At 46.3% G+C, this 20,700-nt stretch overlaps 1 protein-coding gene across 1 annotated transcript in view; it reads right to left on the reverse strand.

The window, feature by feature from the left end:
• Positions 1 to 3,160: 3,160 nt before the first annotated feature.
• The window catches only part of GPC4 (glypican 4), a 110,526-nt gene continuing 92,986 nt past the window's right edge, over positions 3,161 to 20,700 (reverse strand). Inside the window, exons 4-9 of the mRNA XM_047844789.1 lie at positions 12,279 to 12,444; positions 7,240 to 7,370; positions 6,993 to 7,139; positions 6,078 to 6,214; positions 5,275 to 5,450; positions 3,161 to 5,174 (exon numbers count right to left, since the gene is read on the reverse strand). Coding sequence (XP_047700745.1) covers positions 4,972 to 5,174; positions 5,275 to 5,450; positions 6,078 to 6,214; positions 6,993 to 7,139; positions 7,240 to 7,370; positions 12,279 to 12,444 — 960 coding nt within the window. The 3' untranslated portion in view covers positions 3,161 to 4,971. The remainder of the gene's footprint in view (positions 5,175 to 5,274; positions 5,451 to 6,077; positions 6,215 to 6,992; positions 7,140 to 7,239; positions 7,371 to 12,278; positions 12,445 to 20,700) is intronic.

Consider the following 20,700-nt stretch of genomic DNA (forward strand, 5'->3'; position numbering starts at 1 on the left):
GTGCCCAGCGTGGTGAGTCACCGAGAACAGTGGGCTACAGTCAGTTCTAGGTTATCAATGTCGGCGCAGAAAAGCAAGTCCCGGGCTGTGGTAAACCTAAGCAATTCTATCTGGAATGCATTTTATATGTGCACGCGTGTATTTTTTTCTTGGCCGGAGACTTACCTTCCTAATGATGTTCCCCTTAGGCTATCATTAAAGTTAGCCCGCGCTCCCCAAGCACACACCGCCGACAGCAGGGGGAAGGTAGCCCGTAAGCGACGGGGGTAAGGTCGGCCTGGGACGAAGGGTTCGAAAACACACAAACGTGCGCGGCAGTACGTACGTGTCTGTGCGCGCGCACAGGCTTTCCAGCTGTGCCGCGGGAAAAACACGGTCCACGCAGTGGCAAGGAAGGTGCTGCAAAACTTCCCCAGCCACCGGAGAACAAAAGCGTAAAACCCTTCAGAAAAGCATCTTGGCCTTGAGCCTACCGGTCGCCTTTCATCAGCGCTCGCCGGGGATGCCTGAGGCGCGGTGGCCTGTTCTTTCCAACAATCCGGTGCTTATTTTTTCGGGATGCCTCGCCGATGCTTCAGAAGCGTCCCAAGGAGAGTGAGATGTGCACTTACTGCCACGTGTGGACACTCGTGCTGCGAAACGGAGTCCTGTAGAGTCTACGGACCAATGCTCGAGTCTCTCCAAACGCTGATGGATAAAAGTGCAACTTTACACGAAGACTGAACCCTGACCGTCGTTTGCGTATTCGAATGACTCCTTGGCAATCGGACAGACAACTTAAGGCTGACTGGGAAAACCCAGGTACGCGTTTCCGGAACGCTCTCCTCTCCATCTTTGCATGACGGCAGCCGCTGCTTCGAGGCCTCTGGGCTTGAGGAAACTTTTAAGAGCACGGAATCCTAGGGGCCCCTGGGTGGCTCAGCTGGTGAAGTGTCGGGACTCTTGGTTTCAGCTCAGGTCACGATCTCACGGTTCGTGGGTTCGAGCCCCACATCGGGCTCTGCGCTGGCAGTGCGTGAGCCTGCCTGAGATTCTGTCTCTCCCTCTCCCTCTGCCCCACGCCTGCTCTCTCAAAAATAAACTTAAAAAATAAATAAAAAGAATTTTAAAACGTATTCTAATAGAGTAGGAATCATTCCCAGGGTACATTTCCTTTGAACCATTCTCACACATTAACAGTGGTGTTCATGTGCGGTGTTCTAAGAGGATCTTCCCAATTGCTTTGGCCAGTCAGTACCTTCTTCACTGGTGACGATATGTTAACAAACTACCAGGAACGAACTTAACGTGAACAGACAGCATCCTAATGATGCACTCCAGGATTGTAGCACTATCATGACTGTTCCTCGTTCAATTCGACACTTGTTTCTTGAAAAAAAAAAAAAAAAATCACGTAGATCCATCTGGGCCAAAATAGTCAAAATCCCAAATGGGGTACCACTGAGAAGCCATGCCTTTAGAATAGGAATCTGTATCTTTAGGGATCCCTCCTCTCAAAGGTAATTAATTAAAAAAAAATTAGGACACTATATGCTACCTTCCACGTAAAAAAGAAAAAACAACAACAAGGAGGGAAAAACCTCTATTCATACTTGCTTGCACATCACGAAACTTTGGGAGATATATTTATAAACCAACTAATAAGTTTAGAGTGTGGGGGTAACTGGACAGATTGGATGCAGGAACGGAAGGGAAACTTCCCCTGTATACCTTTATGTAGGTTTTGGTTTTTAAACCCTGTCAAGGTATTAATTACCTAATGAAAAGCTAAACTAGATAACTTAAGTATTACAGGGATTTGCCTGACGGATGGCCTGGAATTCCTAGATTACTGTATGTTATCTCCCAGAGAGTTTTCACATCTGTAAGGACTTCCAGAAGAAAGTAACCGGAGGAGGTTAAAAGTGGAAACTGAGCTTGTACAATAAAGTGTATCCCAGAATGCAGAGCTACGTTTCCCGCCCCCCCCCCCCCCCCCCCACGAAGTGCTGAGTTGGAAAAAATGTTCCCAGTGCTTTTTTTTCCTGGTTTCGAAAAAGGCAGGAAAGTTGTACTTGATAGTTTGGCATTTGCTCGAGGGTGAGAAAGCACACGCAGGCCTCCTGTAGCAGATCCGGTTATGAACGTACTGCACCCTTCGGCTCTGCAAGTGGACACATTCTGCAGACGCAGAAGGCCAAGCCGGATTTTGTGTGGCATCACCTACATCTATTTTTATGCTGGTTCTAGAATCACAGGTGGCAAATTCTACTTCATGTGAACTGTTAGGTTTCTAACACCGAGGGAGGAAAGTTTTAACGTCCACATCAGTTCTCTGTCCTTTGCCTTTTATCAAATAATAGGTGCTGATTACAGACTCTTTTCTGAAATGAAATGTACATCTAAGAGTTGTTAAAATGATTTTTTCTTAAGGTACAAGAGTGGTGAAGTACTGGGAAAGAAAAAGAACTTCCAAATGACTTTGTAAAACACAAAGTCACATGCTATTAACAGAGACTCTGGAAAAGTCAGGTCTACTAACAAAGCTTTTATTCTACCTCATACTCTGAACTCTTAAGATTTTAAAATATTCGACTTGCCTTTATTCTTTTTTGGTGGTGGGGGGGGGGGAAGAGTGGGGTGCAACGGTGAGCCTGCCAGCGGGTTAGAAGCCAAGAGTTATCCAGTCAGATCTGAATGGAAAAATCTATGATTTGTTTATTCCATAGTTCAAGTTCAAAAGCAAGAGACAATTTAAATAATAAAAGGGTAACAGGGAAAAATGCAAAGAAAGAAAACAGATCCGTAAGAGTCCAGAAGAACCTTCAAGAATATTTAATTCGGAAAATGTTATTGGTGTAGAGAACTTGACTGAAAGAAAACAGCTGGGCAGAGTTCAAGGTTTTAAATTAAAAACAATCTAACAAGGTCTACGGGGATAACTCTTTGAGCCACAGTTTGGAGACCAGATTCATTTCTAACCAAGTAAAAGTAATAGCAGTCTAAGCTAAAAAGGAAATTCCTCACAACTGAGGTAGTTACTAAGTATCAGCACACTTTCCAAGTTCTCACAAGGCGGCTGAGCTATTTACAATCCATTTTCCTCATACATAAATGGAGTACCTTTTCAATTTTGTCTTCTGAGATTTGTTTTAAAAAAAAAACACTTATACACACCAGCCAGAATATGCCTATTTTATTAACATCATGCTTTAATAAATAACTGGCTACTTCTAATAAAATTAAGCCTCTGTTTACAACAGCCCCCAATATTCCATTTGACCATTCTGCAGAATTTGGTGTAAAAAGTTGAATGAAATGTAGACCCTGAGCTATCAAGTAATTATGTTTCAATATAAAAATAGAGAATTACTCTTACAACTGAAGATTGAACAAGAACACAAACCACCTCTCTGTGGGTTTTAGCTTCTGTGGAATCGGTTGGGATCTTAATGGCTGTCTAGAGCAGGAAGAGACTTGCAGAATTTTCTTTCTGAAGACTTTCGGGAACTCCTTCTTAAAGTGATTTGTTACATTCTCATAGTTTTATGAGCCGTCATTTGTGAGGATACAAGCAACGGGTTCCTAAGGGTCACCGCTAAGATACCGTCTTCTCAGATCTATCTCCTCTCTCCCATCCTCCTCCAAAAACAACATCACATGAAAAGATTCCCGACACTCAGATCCCCGCCCCCCCCCCCCCCGCCCCCGGTGGACTTCTTGGCTGTTAGGGTGGCACAGCGTGGTGAACCACTGCCAGTCCTCTGTCTTTTTCATCAGAGAGGCCTGGGCAAGAAGACTCAAGCAGAACACCTTAGAAATCTTTTTTACACAAACTGGAATCCAAAACCAAATGCAAATGCACAGACACAGACTTTTTGAATGTTGACAGCTATCCCGTGAGCCCAGGCCGTACCCTGGTTCTGACTAGCCCCCAGACAGCTCCCTCCACTAACTATATGGCTGGGTTTGAGATCCGGCACACCATAACAGGGGGGACCAAATGAGCTTATCGGTCACTTATTTCGGCCATTGGGGTACCAATTCAAAGCAGGTCAGCGTGGACGTGAAGACCAGCATACAGCGGCTTGCTAAACTCGCCCGGATAAAACACAAAAAGACAAAAACCCACCCCCGAGCTAAGTGTGAACATGTGGTAACTGGGACACCCTGAACGCCTTCTATATTTCCAGGGAGAGTGTATTCAAAAGAAATCTTCTTCTAAATGGGCCACCCTTTAAGTGTAAACGGGTTTAAGGAAACGACCGATCTGTGATCTTAGTTTGTGTAACTCAGTTCAATCAAGATGGGTATAGTCTGCAGTCTCTTCCGGTCCCTGGCCATAAACGAAGCATAGCCTTCTTCTTGTACTGATACTCGAACACACCGAACGAGTGTTTCAGAAGCCCCCTGTACGGCCTTCACGATCTGCCCTAACTTAGTAAAAAACAAAATCACATCCACTCGTCTCCAGATAAGGCAACTAAAACAACAGGGATAAATGGAAATTTCACTGCTTGTTGGGCTTTTCCTTTTAATAAGATAACATGTACAGCTATTTAATATTTCAGAAATACGTACATGTTACATGCCAAGAAAGGACCCTGGTTTTCTTGTAAGAAACAAGGTGAGATCATAATTGAAGGAAAAAAAAAAAAAAACAACCCACAAACAAAAAGAAAAAAAAAAAACAACAAACAAACAAGAGTGATAAAATCACAAATGCACAACTAACTACAGTTCTGTACCTACACTGTTAGCCACGTTTAACATGATTCCAGGGGAGCAGGAACTGACTTGACATCCAAGTCCCTTTTCCCCGCAAAACTGAATGAAAACACAAAGTCAGCCTTTTTGAAACCAGTGGCCACATAGTAAAAACTGTACATCGTTGTCCATTCATTTAAAAAGCAAAGTCACTAGGATGGTATAAAAGTGATAACCGGTGCCTCCTTAACTTTTTGACGGAAACTTTTTCTCGACAATTAAGAATTATCTCCACTCTGTCTGCATAACCAGGAACAAGATGCAGGAGACAGCGAGGAGGTAGGGCTGCGCCCCAACGCGGGCACCGGTGCCGCCGGTTTTATCACTGGCGCTCTTCCCCGAGTGGTCAGTCGCGTTGTACTCCAACTCCGAAGGGCACTGCTGATACTCACAACCACTGCCACTTCCCTCTCCGCTGCTCTCATCGCCTAGTGGTTAAAAAAACGGAACAGAGGTTTCATTCTGTTTGTTCTCATCACAAGGCGCCCAAGGACGAGGTGTAAATCTCAAACCGCGACAAACGCTTACTGATATCAAAGAAGTCCACGTCATTCCCATTGTACGCGTTCTTCATTTTGCTGGTCATGACCCGAAGGGCCATGATCTGACGAAGGATCAACATGTCCGTTTTGCTGGTGTCGACCTGGACCTCTGGGTTATTGCCCTGGTTGGCTAACCCGTTCCCCGTCACTGCGAACAGGTATCTGAAATGAGAAACGACCCTGTGAAGATGATCAGTAAAACAGAAGGTCGCCAAAGATCACCAGAGAATCCTGCTTGGAGTCTAGTTATTTCCGCGGAGGGCGATGCCCCGGAAGTTCTTCCGCTTCTAAAGAGCTTGGATTTCTCCTTTTCCCCGGGCAGGCATCTTGTTTCTCCAATTTGATGGGAACCTTTTGGAAAGCAATGGAGGTTGGTGGCTCAGAGTCAAGTGCCGATACGGAGGCTACGGAGCAAAGTTACTAAGTGTCTAGGGGGAGGGACGCAAGACGTCACCCGAGAAGAGCACGAGACCTTTGGAGAACTGGTGCTTTAGGAGGCGAAGCTGGTGGGCAAAGACCCACAGGGACCGAGTACCATAAAGACGAAACTACTGGAACGGCCTGAGCCCTGGCTGCAGCCCTCACGCGGGGTGGGAACCGCCGTCACAAACTTTGGGCCCAGTACTCTTTGTAAGTAGCCGGGTGCCTTCCCGATGCCTACGGGGTAAAGCCCATTCCTCAGAACGCCCAGAAGCCTTCCACGTCACTGCTACCTACTGTGAGATGCTCCAGGATGCCTCCCTCAACTGACAACAGACAGACCCCCTCTGGAGCGCTCCCGGGGCTGACCTGCTCTTGCCTCTCCCGTTCCAGCAGCCATCCTCGTTGCCATTCCCAGCGGCCATCCTCTCGTCATTGCAAACGGTGCTGGGCAGAGAGGACCAGAACTTTTTGGCCTCTTTCAGCTTCTCCTTGACATCGGTAACCTAATGAGGTGGGGGGGCGGGGGGGAAGCAAGCGCTCTGTAAAAAACTCACGGCCACCTAAACGTGTGTCTTCTGATCATTTCTAAAGTAGCTCCAGAGTGCTATGTAATTCATTTTCAACTTGAGTCACAAGAGAGAAATGCTGATCAAATGTATACAGAAAAGAACAAGATCACGCCCATGAACTAAGAGTCGAAATGCAAGCTCTGAACGAGTTGCCCGGATCCGCTGCCCACTCGACCTCTTTATTACAACTACCAACTGCCGCCTGCCAGCCTCCGTGCCCTGTAGATACAAGGAGAAGACACCCTCTCTTCCCACCAGGCTTTTACACTCTGGCTCAAGCATCTAGAGCAACCCCTCTGTGAAAGCGAGTGCCTGTCATCACGCTCCCTCCTCCTACTGCATGCACAGCCTGCTGCCACGTGCTCCTACTTTCCGACCGTCCCAGCGCTTACTATACATCCTCTTTGTCACTTAAGCCTGGGATGTCGGCTTCTCCCTCTTTGCTGGGGCTGAGAACGAGGATGAGTCTTAACCGCGTCCCTGTAATATGCACAGCGATGGGCGCACGGTACACGCATCGCGTTTCCTAACTACGTACCGACTTTATGAGCTAGAAAATCAGAGGCAGATTTATTGACATCCACATGCAAGTTGCTTGAGAAGTTTCACCTGAAAGACCCGCACTTGAAAGCCTTCCAACTACAAATGCATTCGGAGCAAATGTTTTCAGTTCTTTGCCATTAAACGCGGCCGTTCCTGCCAAACTGCTCACCAGTCGGTCCAAACTAGTGCCGGCTGCTGTGGTTGGGCGCTCCTCAGGGTGATATGGTCTGAAGCGAGCGCTGAAGGCACCTTCAGAGATGGAACGGGAAATCCGGCCGGCCGGGAGGGGCTTGGGAGGTCCACATCCCTGGAAAACCTGCATTGAGGCAAGCACGAGTCACATTAGGGGAGTCGTGTCCCAAGCTGGAGCAGGGGAGGGGCTCTGCCCGTCCTCTCCAGTGTCCTGCCTTCATTACCTTCTGGGACACTTGCACACTGTTCTCTTGCATATTCATAATAGCATCGGAAATCTTCACATCGATGGGGTCCATGACCGATTCGATGTTGAAAGGGCCCTCGAGCCTCTCCGCCACCATCAGCATCGCGTCTAACGTGACGTTGGGGGAAGAACAATACAGCATAAACAGTAAATCGTCAGTCTGGCCTTGGGTCATCAGTGTGGTTATTTTATTGTCTCTCGTTTCGGGGGGTGGGGGTGGGAGGAGGCATGCATCATAATTCATGTTTTTGTTTCTTTTTAAAAATTTATTTATTTATTTTTTGAGAGGCAGCATGAGCAGGGGAGGGGCAGAGAGGGGGACAGAGGATCTGAAGCGGGCTCTGTGCTGACAGGCTGACGCCAGTGAGCCCGACGTGGGGCCGGAATTCACAAACTGCAAGATCATGACCTGAGCCGAAGTCAGTCGCTCAACAGACTGAGCCGCCCAGGCGCCCTTTACAGCTTTTTCTATTACACCGAACTGCTTTTAGTCACTATGCATTGCTAGCTCTCTAAAGTGTGAAGTGGCCAGGTGAATGCTCTATTCCACAGCAAGGAAACCCAATCAGGAATGTTCTATTATACTGATTATTCCTTCCTTCGTGTGTCAGTGGCTGTCACTGTAAGGCTGTCCGACTCAAAAACGCAAATCTGTTAAAATCCTGGCGTATCACTTTCTTGCTTTCCTTTTTGAAATGAAACCCTTTCAGATCCCTGAGTGCACACCTGCAAAGTACAAATGACAGTGTTCCCAGGAATTCTAATGACTTTTCAAATAATGACATTTTGAAAAATGCAATTTTGTGCGAAGATAAACTTCCCATTTCAAACACAAGGGCCTCGAGTTAAAGCAAAAAGATGTACCTCCTTTTTGTTCTGGTGAAAAGACAACACAAGGCCACAGTACACAGAAAGCCACGTGCTCACAGCGTGAGTCTTCACGGATCAGTCTGCGAATTACTTTCACATTCTGGAGGAGTCTAGAAGGCGTCGGCACACACTCTCTTAAAATACACTGTACTTGTTTGTCTGCTGTATGCGTTCGTTGGGATTATGAGGCTTGGTGTTTTCAGTGTCCTCTAATTTTCACCAAGAAATGTCAGGCAAACTGGATGTCCGCATGGGAAAAGGACACTCCTGACAAGCACTGAACTTTTCAACTTGTTCTCTCCCCTTTCCACTCTAGTGCCGAAAGCACGGCAGAAGGGTAGGTAGGCCCACGTTATCCACAGCCTTCAGGTAGGCCAAGGACAGCTCCTAGAAAGGAGGGCTAGTTTCCAGAAGATTATTATGTGCCCTTTTCAAAGAAGGCCGCAGGCCACCGCGTGAATCTCCTACCTAAACTTTCCAGTGCAAAGGAGTTTTAGCATCAGCATATCAATGACACCAAATTTGGTCATCAACCTTTCACCTTGAACCTAGGACAAATACAACACACCGTTTTAAGGCACGGGGATCATTGCTCTCAACTGCAATGGCGATGTCACAAACCACAAACAGATTTCCGTGAAATGCACTTTTTTTTTAAGTAATAACAAATGAAGTTTCAGGTTGCATTGTGGTAAGCGCCAATAAAGTGACGCTTCCAACCTCTAAGCAAAGGCTGCCGGCATGAATATACCATTGTCCTAGAGGAGGAAAAATGCTTTTGATGTGCTAGCAAAAGGAGACTTTTGTAAACAAGTGGAGCACAACTTAAATGTGTTCATCATTGTCAAAGCATCAGGGCTGGCACGTACAGAAAGCACATTCTTCGCCGAAGAAGTCGCTTGCTCCAAATAAAAATATTATGAATAGACAGATAATAAACATCCAAAATGCAGAGCTTTAAACAAGAAAAAAAAACAGCGCGTTTTGAAACTACTTATTCCCCTAGTGGCGAGGAAAGGCCAGATCACTAATGTGTTTGTGAAAGACTGAAAGGAAACATAAACCCGATTCTTCTGGCTGTTTGGCGTCTTTGTAAACTCTGGGAATGGAGGGAAGCCGGGCCTTTGTTGGGGCCGGTGCCATGGCGCTGGGCGCTGCGCGGCTGAAGAATGCGCGAGCTGCCTCCCACCCCCGGGGGAGTCACGGTCGGCCGTCAATGAGGCTCTTCCGTAGGAGCCCTGATGTAGAAGCCCCAAGAGAGATCCAAAGATAGTTGGTTTGGTGTTTTTTCTTCCGGCTGGTCTAGGCTGCCGGGCCTCTGATTTGCGGGGTATCTGACTGGTTTCTGCCTCCTGCCAGCCACCCTAAGACCCCAATACAAAATTCATGCTGGCAGCAACGTGTGACATGAATAAGGCTGGCTAGGAGTCAGATGACTGTTAACGCAGCTACAGTAGGTGATGGAAAACGAGGCGCAACCAAGTATCACTTACGCTTTTCCAGAAACTGACTTTGTTTTGCTGGGGGGGGGGGGGGAGGGGGGCGGCGGTGGGGGGCAGTATTTGGCTGACCTCTTGAAACAACCTCTTCCAAAACCAAGTCCAGGGCGCTTCAAACTGCTTGGATCCATCTGGATAAAGGCTGACAACACTGTAGATGCAAGGCCAGAGGGCAGATGTGGAAAACCTATGCTTAGTGTCTCCAAGGGTCTAGACCAACTGCGGGATTTCAGTGCTCAGGTTATTTGGCACTGGGTCGGCCCCGCCCCATCAACAAAGTGTCCCCTTCGCTAGGCAAAGCGATTCCTTTCACACTGTGCCGCCAATGATCAGAAACCCACACCTTCGGCCTCATGACTGACTGGGAGAACAAAAGGCAGTTTCCCCGACTTAACCCCAAGATCTGATTTAAAGAAGTGGGGGTGGGGGGAAGCCCTTGACCATTCATTAACTGCAGCCGTTTAAAGGGGAAAGCAAAATTCTTTGCAAAGAAAGGAAAAAAAAGAACTTATAGCTGAGGCATGTAAATTGGGAGTGAATTCCACAACCACAGAGCAAATTAAACCCTGGTGAAAATTCATACAAAAAGCACAGGGGATGAACAATGTCTATTATTCCCGGCCTTTTAGACAGAAAGAATAAAATACCCATTAAAAATTAAGTTTAGATACCATTATACACCTCATCCCTCCAAAAAAGGATCATTCCAAATAACTGAGGAAAATTGATTCAGAAATCCTATCGATTTCCACTTGGGTTTAATTTGGTTTCTTGAAAGGGAACAGATGTAATTTTTAAGACTCTCAACAAGAATAACAGCAGCACCTCAGCCTCACGGTACCTGGCTGAAAACATTAATTAAGCCACGCCAGAGGACGGTTTTGATTTGATGTGGGCCCTTGGAAAAATATTTTTTTAAAAACGGGGGAATTTGTGTTTTAATGCCACGAGTTACAGTTTCTGCCAGACGTGTTCGAACAAAGGAATAGTGCAAGGGACACGCCCCCCTCTGCACCTTACTCCTAACGGATCCGGACACAAGTTGGCAAAACTAGGTGACCGTCACTGTACGTCGTTGGTACCGTATGGCGAATTCTACTCCTTTGCCCCGAGAACTAGTACGTGAGGTGTTATAAAGTAAAAAGGCTAACCAACATTACAAAAATGAAGTTAGCAAAACTGAACTGCAAATGTGGCATTCGGGTGTGGGGGTGAGGGTGGGATTAAAAAAATTGAGAGGGAGCAAAAGCATCAACTTTAGATCTGGAAATGCCACGAGCTTTCCTTGCCATGGGAAACAGTCGAAAACAACCATCTCCCCCCTGGCTTCATTCTGGGCATGATGCACCATTTGTCCGCGTGTTGCCTTCGCTGGTCTTAGGCCTTCCCTTTCATGGGATTCGGCTTTTCTGCATGTACATTTTTTTTCCTCAGGTCTTCTAGCTTTGAGCTATTTAGGCTACAATTGTGCCGAAGTGCTTAATATTCACGTCTTTTTTTTTCCCCTGTGTCAGTGTGCTCAAGAATCTGCTGGAGCCAATTTATTGATGCATTTTCAAACAGACTTAATATGGTAATTAGCTCTCATGCAGACTAGAAAGCATTCTCTCCCACTCCAATCCCCCCCCCCCCCGACAAAAGTGCCAGCAAATTGTATGCACTTAAGTTCTGCAATTACACAAATGTGACTGGGGGCTGGGGGAAGAAACGAAGTTTGCTTTTGTGAGCTGTTAGTATGTGTATTCGGTGCCACTATCACAGGAACGTCCATACTGATGTTTTAGAACTAAGCTATGCATGAAAAGCACATCAAGGGAGTCGATGACTGGACATTGAAATTAGCCTTCACTTGTCCTTTCCCACAGATGTCGATGAACCCTCTCAGAAATTGGGTCCTTCGCTTACACGGCGGTCTGGATGCCAGGCTTCAGGTGCACGTTGAGACTGTTTACCTCTAAAATGACTAGATCAAGAGCCCCTCCGTCCCCACCAGAGCGGTCTGCTTCTATCAAATCCTCTACAGAAACAGAACTCCTAAATTCTTACAACTGGATTGCACTTCAAATACCCAAGGAGTATCCGTCCAGTATGCAGAAGATTTGGTCACAGTGTGACAGGTGTAATGATTCAAAAGCTCAGCCAGTAGGGCACCTGGGTGGCTCAGGGGGTGGATTTCGGCTCAGGACATGAGCTCATGGGTCGTGAGATCAAGCCTCGAGTTGGGCTCTATGCTGACGGCACGGAGCCTGCTTGGGATTCTCTCTCTCCCCCTTTCCCACTCAATCCTCTGTCTCTCTCTGTCTCTCAAAATAAATAAATAAGCATAAAAGAAAAAACAAAAAGCTCACTCAGTGATGGCTGTACTCCAGCATCTACATGGACACAAACCTATCGTGTTTAACGAAAACTGACCTTTAGGAGGAAAATGTCAAAAAATCCCATTCTCGTTATTAAAACTTGCTACTCACCGTGTCTAATGTCTTCTACAAGTAAATGAACTTGTAGAACGGTATGAACTCTGAGTACAGTCAGAACCCTGGCAGACAATAAATACTGAACAGAACTTTCACAGATGACAATTACAACATTCCGTGTGGCTGGCGATGAGCTACCTCCAATGACACAAATACTTCCCTCGCTTACTCACCTATGAAATTGTTCCACTCAAAATCAAGATCCCCTTGGTGGGCCAAACAGCCTCTCATAATGTTTGAGCAGTAGTTGTAACATGGCTTCACGGTCACGAGCCCCTGGCAGTGGGAGCAGTAGACCATCCTCAACAAGGCGTGGGTACACTGGGCAGTGGGGTTCACCTGGTTTGGGAGAAGAGAAAGACAATGGTGGGGCCAAGATAACACAGAAATTCCAAGTCCATCAAGCTGACCCTGAAGGTTGGGCCACAAATTCAACTTGAGAATGAGTTGTGACAGACCATGCTGAGCCGGCCTGGACTGCTTCTTCTAGAGGAAGATTAGATAAAAGGAAGGAGGGAGGCTGGGAACAAGGGTGGAGGGAGGGAGGAACAGGGCTTAACCTTAAATCATCAAGGTGCATGGATTTCCCACCCTGTAGACTCCCATTCTTCCTCCCTCCCAGTCCTTCTCTCTCTTAAACACACTCACTCGCTCTCATTTTCCATGGCTCCATTGTTTCAAAGTCCTCTTACAAGTAAATCTCCGGGATCGGCCACGAGACACAGCAGAGGTGACCTCCTCCTGCCCGCCATGCCTGGCCTGGGGTGGCCTCTGCCTTGCCAGACTGGGACCCAAGCGTATCTTCTTCTCAAACACACAGACCACAAGACTGTCCTTTGAACCTTAATCCCCCAATCAAGGTTTAGAAGGGTACCCAGTCTGTACTCCATTGTGTGCCAGTAGCTATGCAGGAGGGAAAAAACAACAAATACCCTACAGACGTGAATCTGAGTAAATGTAAATGTGGGGTGAGGCGGAGGCCTTCCGAGGCCCGGGAGCAGTACAATAGTGTTCAGGGAAAACCTGATGGAAGAGAGGAGGCTTCAGTTACATTTTGAAGAAAGGGTTGGATTTAACTGGCCAAATGAAGGGACACCATCCAAGCCGGGGAGAGGGAAATGAACACGGGCTGTAAGAGGGCGTACCGAGCGTGTGGGGCTGAGGAGGTGCGGGGACTAAGACTGAATGCCAAGGAAGGAGGGTGCGTGTGGCCAGGGCCTGAAGGCACATGAAGACCAGGCAGACACGGAGATTCCATATGGCATGACACAGGAGGCGACTAAAGTTCATGACGAAGGGAATAGCAAGGATGAAAACGGTACCCAAGTCAGACTGGACTGGCCGTCCACTTAGTGTCTGCTTTACACTTATTTTTTTTTATTTATTTTCTTTAAAAATTTTTTAATGTTTATTTATTTTTGAGAGTGTGTGGGGGTGGGGCGCGGGGCAGAGGCAGAGAGAGAGGGAGACACAGAACTCGAACTCACCAACTGTGAGATCATGACCTGAGCCACTAAAGTCGGATGCTTAACCGACAACCACCCAGGCGCCCCAACTTCTTTTTTTTTTAATGTTTATTCATTTCTGAGAGAGACAGAGAGAGAGAGAGAGAGAGAGAGAGAGAGAGAGAGTGTGTGTGTGTGTGTGTGTGTGTGTGTGAGTGGGGGAGGGGCAGAGAGAGGGAGACAGAGGATCTGAAGCGGGCTTTGCGCTGACAGCAGAGAACTGGATGTGGGGTTCGAACCCACAAACTGTGAGATCATGACGTGAGCCGAAGTCAGACGCTCAACTGACCGAGCCACCCGGGAGCCCCTCCTCTTTCTACTTCTATACGGTGATGCTGTCTGAGTCCCGCAAGAGTTGGTTCCACGGGCCATACGTTTTCATCGATGCTTAGAAAGCGTGGCTAGGCATCACTCGCTGGCAGCTGCCCAAAGGTTCCCGTCTTCCATTCTCTCTGCCCCAGCCTCGGCTTTTCGGGGTCACTAGGAGAGGATTAGTGCATCCTTCTCGATCTGCACACGTGAACTTTACACCAGCGCAGGGAGCACATGCTGGGACCCAGGGCAGTCTGGCCGTGCACTTCACCTCCTCCGCAGCGTGACTTCGGATGCCGCTTATCAACAGTACCCGTAGGAACAGGAACCGGGGCAGAGGTCGGGGAGCAGGGGGCCGGGGGGCTGGAACTAGCAGGAGAAAACCTTAACACCTTTGGGCTCCTACCTGATGTATACACACACACACACCCTCTTATCTTCACCAGACCTCTAGCCTAAAAGGGGCAGGGCGGGAACATCCAAAAACAAGGTGGTACCCGTTTACGTTAAAGTCAACATTCCCGATAAAGAATTAGGACTTTTCCAAAGTCTTAACCAGGCCCATGTTAGTCCTTTTAATTATGTTTTAACATCCAGCGTAATCTTGGCTCCCCAACCAGTCCGGATAACTAAAAGTTCATTCCTTTGAAAGTCACAGGCGGTTAAGACTTAAACGCCTGCCCTCCCCACCCCCTCATTTTGTGGATGAGCAAACAGGCCTGGAGAGAGGAGGTGGCTGGACAATCCTGGCGTCACAGAAGTCAGAGCTGGAAGGGGCCTTAGAGATCACATAGTCAGGCTCTCACACTTAAGAGATAAGAAAACCAAAGCCAAGCAGATTAACTGACTTGCTGATAGTCACCCTGTACATCTGATTCTAGAACTGCACCTGATCAAACATTTCCCAGACGGATCATGCTTCCCTGTCTTCTTACTACACACCAGACACGAAACTCTCAGCTGGGGCATCAGTTGCTTTCCTCTTTAATGATACTGCTAAATGCCTGTATTTGAGAGACGTAAAGAGTCAGAATGTAAATCTCTACGAGAAATCATAGAATAGCCTATGGCGTTTGTTGAATATTATGCTTAAGAGTTAACAACGTTGGGGCGCCTGGGTGGCTCCATCATCGTGACCTCACAGTTCGTGGCATCGAGCCCTGAGTTGGGCTGCGCACTGAGCCTCGAGCCTGCTTAAGATTCTCTCTCTCTGCCCCTCCCCTGCTGGTGCCAGCTCTCTCCAGAAAAAAGAAAAAAAAAAAAAAAAAGAGGAAACAATGTCTCAGTACAAAAACATGTAGAAAGCTAAAGTGCCAACAAATAGTTACTGAGCACTTATCTCAGCAGTGGGGATTACTCTGGAATGTATTTGTGATAAGGTACCGAGGCAGGTAGGAATCTGTGTTGGAATATGGAACTTGTTCTAGAAGGCACACAGACATTCCAAAATGGTATGGGCCTTTAGGAAATAAGCAAAATTGAAAAGCCCAAGAGTTATACTCGAGACACAGTTTTTTCTAGAGAGAACTTTTTCTTTTTTTTTTTTTTTTTTAAACTCTAGGACGTGGTCCGCTGTATTCTTAGTTCCACTCTAAGTCAAATCTGGGATGTAGCAGATCTTGTAGTACAGTTCCCTAACACAGGGACATGTTGGCTCGAGTTTGAAAAACAGAAACTGAAGGAAATGACACAGTAGAGTTTTATTAAAGGAAGATTATGAAGCTGGGTTTGGCCGACTTTTTCCATTTCATTCTCTGGCTAAGCACTGGCTCATGCTCTACACAGGACTGGCGGTCTAACCACTAAAAACGATCACAAGGAACTGAGCTATAACATGCTCTGGAAATGCTAAATACCAGGACTGAGGAGAGGTGGCAAAGTTCTAAGAAAACTGCGATGGGGAAGCACACGCACAACAGCCATGTTGGGGAAAATCGAATGGAATCTTTTGTCTCACAACCATTAGCCAGACCACTGTGAGGAACTTCACATGAAGGGAATTCAGACCCTGGGAAAACAAAACCCTTGTGTGAGAATGAGGCCCCGGTATAGAGGAGGGTTGTAACACAGTCAGGAAACGGAAAGAAATAGGGGTCCCCTGTAATGCTCATCCCCACCCCCAGAGGTAATAGCAATAATGTGACCACTCCCCAGGCCTTGGGTCCCCCTCTCACTGACCCAGCCAAGCTCAGGATGGTGAACCCAGAGTGCCAAGGAGCAGCTCTCCCTTTGGACTCTGGAGTACCCAGGGGAGAAACAAAATGGAGTAGATTCCTTAACACCCCTCACCCATTTAGCTCATCCCCCCTCCCATAACCCCTCCAGTAACCCTCTGTTTGCTCTCCATATTTAAGAGTCTCTTATGCTTTGTCCCCCTCCCTGTTTTTATATTATTTTTGCTTCCCTTCCCTTGTGTTCATCTGTTGTGTCTTAAAGTCCTCATATGAGTGAAGTCATATGATATTTGTCTTTCTCTAATTTCGCTTAGCATAATACCCTCTAGTTCCATCCATATATTTGCAAATGGCAAGATTTCATTCTTTTTGATTGCCGAGTAATACTCCATCATTGTTGTGCTATATGCTAACTTGGATGTAAATTTTTTTTAAAAAAGGAACAAAATGGATACCTATCTTTTAGAATCCTCAAGAGCTTCATTCTGGGACTTTATTTATTTTCAACGGAAATTCAAGTTCATTCACATTCTACTCCCTTGTAACCCTCAAAATCAATGACTTCTTGAGTCCCCAGATAACTTACTAAAGTAAGTACTTAGTAAAGTACATTTACGTCGAGACCCAAGTCCAAGTGGTAGATTGGACCACATGCAGAGTGATAAAAGGGGTAAACTATACTCCAAGGGCTTCCTTTGATCCTTGTGTTCAGCACCAAGGGTCTGGGGAGCTCAGTCGGTTAAGTGTCCGACTTCAGCTCAGGTCATGATCTCACGTTTGTGGGCTTGAGCCCCACGTCGGGCTCTGTGCTGACAGCTAGGAGCCTGGAGCCTGCTTTGGATTCTGTGTCTCCCTCTCTCTCTGCCCCTCCCCTGCTTCCGCTGTCTCTCTCAAAAATGAATACATGTTTAAAAATTTAAAAAAAAATGTTCAACACCATGGTTCCTTTGGGTTACAACTCTTGACCAACATTTGAGGTTTTCCTTTGGTTTAGAAGGGTCTGTTGAACTCTGATGCCAGTAATTTCAGAATCCTAGGGGCTGGGGTAGGAGTGGGAGTAGGGGTTATGATTACTTTGATAAAAGGCACGTTTTCTCAGACCTCTCTTAGAGGAGTTTCTTCTCAAAATGGTATTTAGAAACAGAGAAGGGAAAATTATACATTCTTCCCTTTCCCCTTTGAACCACTAAGAGAATGGATCAATGGGCTCAGGAGAAAAAAGCTTATTTAGCATTTATGGTTTCATGATCATGAAGGTCCTGATGTCAAGGCTGAAGAGTAAAATATTCTGCTCTATGTCAGAATTACCTGTCTACTGATAGCTTTTATTGGATTTTATTAGTACGTAAGATACAGTTATAGAGTACTTACTAGGTGCCAGGCTCTGTTCCGAGTACTTTACGTGTCTATTAACTCATTTACGCCTCAAAATAATCGTATGAGAGTATTATCATTTCATTTCACAGATGAGAAAGCCGAGGTCCAAAGAGTTTAAGGGATTCACACATGATCGTCCAGTAAATGGCCAAGATTTGCATGGAGGCATTTTGGTTCTAGAATAGGTACTCTCGACTTCCTTGAGTATTGGAATGGCTTCTTTTGAGTAACAGAGAACAGTGAAGGAAACGTGAGGGCAGCACGTGGGGCTGGGCCTTCTCCACAGCTGCCCAGACCCAGCACAGGGTATCCACACACAGGGATGGGGAGGGATGTTTATCCACATGGATCAGTACTTGACTAGATCCTTGGATGAGAGGACATACTACTTAATAAACAACAAGGACTTATTCAGCCAATGCTGTAACGTCACAATGGTTTAAGATGCCACAGGGGCGAAGAAAAAAATATATATGCCACTCACCGGCCCCTGCTCACCAAGAGTTCAACAGCTCAAGCAAACACTGCTGCACATGGAGAAAAAAAGAGCTACTTCAACAACAACAACTCCAGAAAACAATACACACATTTTACCAAAGTTCTAACATTTTGAAAGAACTGTAGCTATGTGGCAGAGATGATCAATTTCTACTAGGAAGTGGGGCATTACATATGAAAAAGGTTTGACATTATTTATGTAAGAATGAGGTGGTGTGGGTGCCTGGGTGGCTCAGTCGGTTAAGAGTCTGACTTCAGCTCGGGTCATGATCTCACAGTTTCTGAGTTCGAGCCCCGTGTCGGGCTCTCTGCTGTCAGCATAGAGCCCGCTTTGGATCCTCTGTGCCCCTCTGTCTCTGCCCCACCCCTGCTCCTTCTCACTCTCTCAAAAATAAATAAACTTGAAAAAAAGAATGAGGTGCTTTGACTTGTTTACTTTGGGGGGGGCAGCATGGTAGAAAGGGGGCATCATCAGGACTCAACGCTTCTATATGAACTCAAATCAAAATCTGAGTTAGTGACCCATGACAATATATTAACAGCCAATTTCCAAGTCTTAGAAAATCCTTCAAGACTGACCAAGGTCTTTCTAAAGGCTAAAGTGTCTTAGGATTTTAGGAGGCAGTCTGTGTTTCATGGTAAAAGTCATTTCCCTGGGGCGCCTGGGTGGCGCAGTCGGTTAAGCGTCCGACTTCGGCCAGGTCACGATCTCGCGGTCCGTGGGTTCGAGCCCCGGTCGGGCTCTGGGCTGATGGCTCAGAGCCTGGAGCCTGTTTCCGATTCTGTGTCTCCCTCTCTCTCTGCCCCTCCCCCGTTCATGCTCTGTCTCTCTCTGTCCCAAAAATAAATAAACGTTGAAAAAAAAATTAAAAAAAAAAAAGTCATTTCCCTTTCATAAGATACTCATTCCTGCCATCCTCAGGATATACATTTGACACTGATATCTGCACACCATTTCTGCTATAAAAAGGCTTTGCAGAAAAGTCCCCTTCTCTGCAAAGACTTTTCTAATATAGATTGCGACTTTCTACTAAATAACCTCCATTTTCCAAGCACCACATTAAAAACTACTGCAAGCAGCCTGAAGAAAAGAAAAATGCTGGAGAGGAACTCTTCACGCAGCCTGGATTTCGTTTCAGTAATTCAGAGCGAGCCTTAAGCCACATTACACAGTGATGGCAGTCAACAAGCTGCAGTGAAGTTAAAAATACATTTCCTTTTAGTTTATTCCAGTCCCTGACATACATTTGCTGCAACGTTTTTTTTGGGTCTGCAAAGCCAATAGTACTGAACAAACAAAAAAAGATCTAGATTTTATCTGTTGCTTGGTAACATAAGCGCCCAATAAAAATAAGGGGAAAATCTTTCCCAAAATTATGGTTTAAAAAAAAAGACAGGGAACCCAAACACGCTGTGAGACGTGACGAGTTTATTCAACAACTTCCTAGTTTTTGAATTCACTGAACACTCATGAAGAAAGGACGATGAGATGCTCCCATTTCCTTGAGAACAGGATTTTAATTTTTTTTAACATTTATTTATTTTTGAGACAGAGACAGACGGAGCATGAACGGGGGAGGGGCAGAGAGAGAGGGAGACACAGAATCGGAAGCACGCTCCAGGCTCTGAGCCAGCAGCCCAGAGCCCGACGCGGGGCTCGAACTCGCAGACCGTGAGATCGTGACCTGAGCCGAAGTCGGACGCTTAACCGACTGAGCCACCCAGGCGCCCCGAGAACAGGATTTTAAAGACCTAACAAAATACATGGAATTAACCAGGACCCACTCAGGAATATTTATAGACACACTGTAGGTAAGACTGAAGCATCAGTTGTATTGACCTCCTTACAGAGGGCTCTATTTTTGTCCTGAGAGTATGCCGCTCAGTTTCCTCAGTCCTTCACACTCCTCCCATCCCACTCCCTTCCCTATTAGCTGAAGTCCTACCTTCCTCTTTGCAATCCTACTGTTTATAAAGGTTGTGAGTGAAAACAAATATTAAGTGTTGGAAAAATGTCTACACCCTGCTTCTTAAAAGCTTTTTGTATAGGGGCACCAGGGTGGCTTATGTGGTTAAGCGTTCGACTCTTGATTTCAACTCAGGTCATGATCTCACGGTTTGTGGAATGGAGCCCTCCGTCGGGCTCTGCGCGAATAGCACAGAGCCTGCTTGGGATTCTCTGCCTCCGTCTCTGCCCCTACCCCCCCCCCACGTGCTCGCCCCCTCACGCGCTCTCTCTCTCTCTCTCTCTCTCTCTCTCTCGTGTGTATGCATGTGCGCTTTCAAAATAGATAAACTTTTTTAAAAAAAAAAAAAGCTTTTTGTATAGATTTATAAAATTTACATTTATCGTGATTCGGGAAATGGCAGAATAATTTGGGCAGCACTCCTGTATGTGCTGGGGCACTGTGGACACACAAAACTGAAGGGGGAGCAACGGAAATTGTTTTCAAGGCAGGACAATCATTTAGACATCACAATGTAAAGCACTGATTTCTAATTATAGCCCCTGTAGTTGGGGTGGGGGTGTAGACACAGTCCCATTATGTCAGTGTTAATTGAAACCATGAGAACGCAACTGTCTTTGGCATAGGAGCTATTAATTTGCATGGTGCATGCAACCACTTGTGCGTTCTTGAAAGACCACAACAGACTTCCCCCTTCCAGGCAAAACTGCTGTTATGGCAGGTAAATACGAAATGCATCACGAACCATGACAAGTACGACGG

The sequence above is a fragment of the Prionailurus viverrinus genome, chromosome X, assembly GCF_022837055.1.
Source record: "Prionailurus viverrinus isolate Anna chromosome X, UM_Priviv_1.0, whole genome shotgun sequence".
Classification (NCBI taxonomy): domain Eukaryota; kingdom Metazoa; phylum Chordata; class Mammalia; order Carnivora; family Felidae; genus Prionailurus; species Prionailurus viverrinus.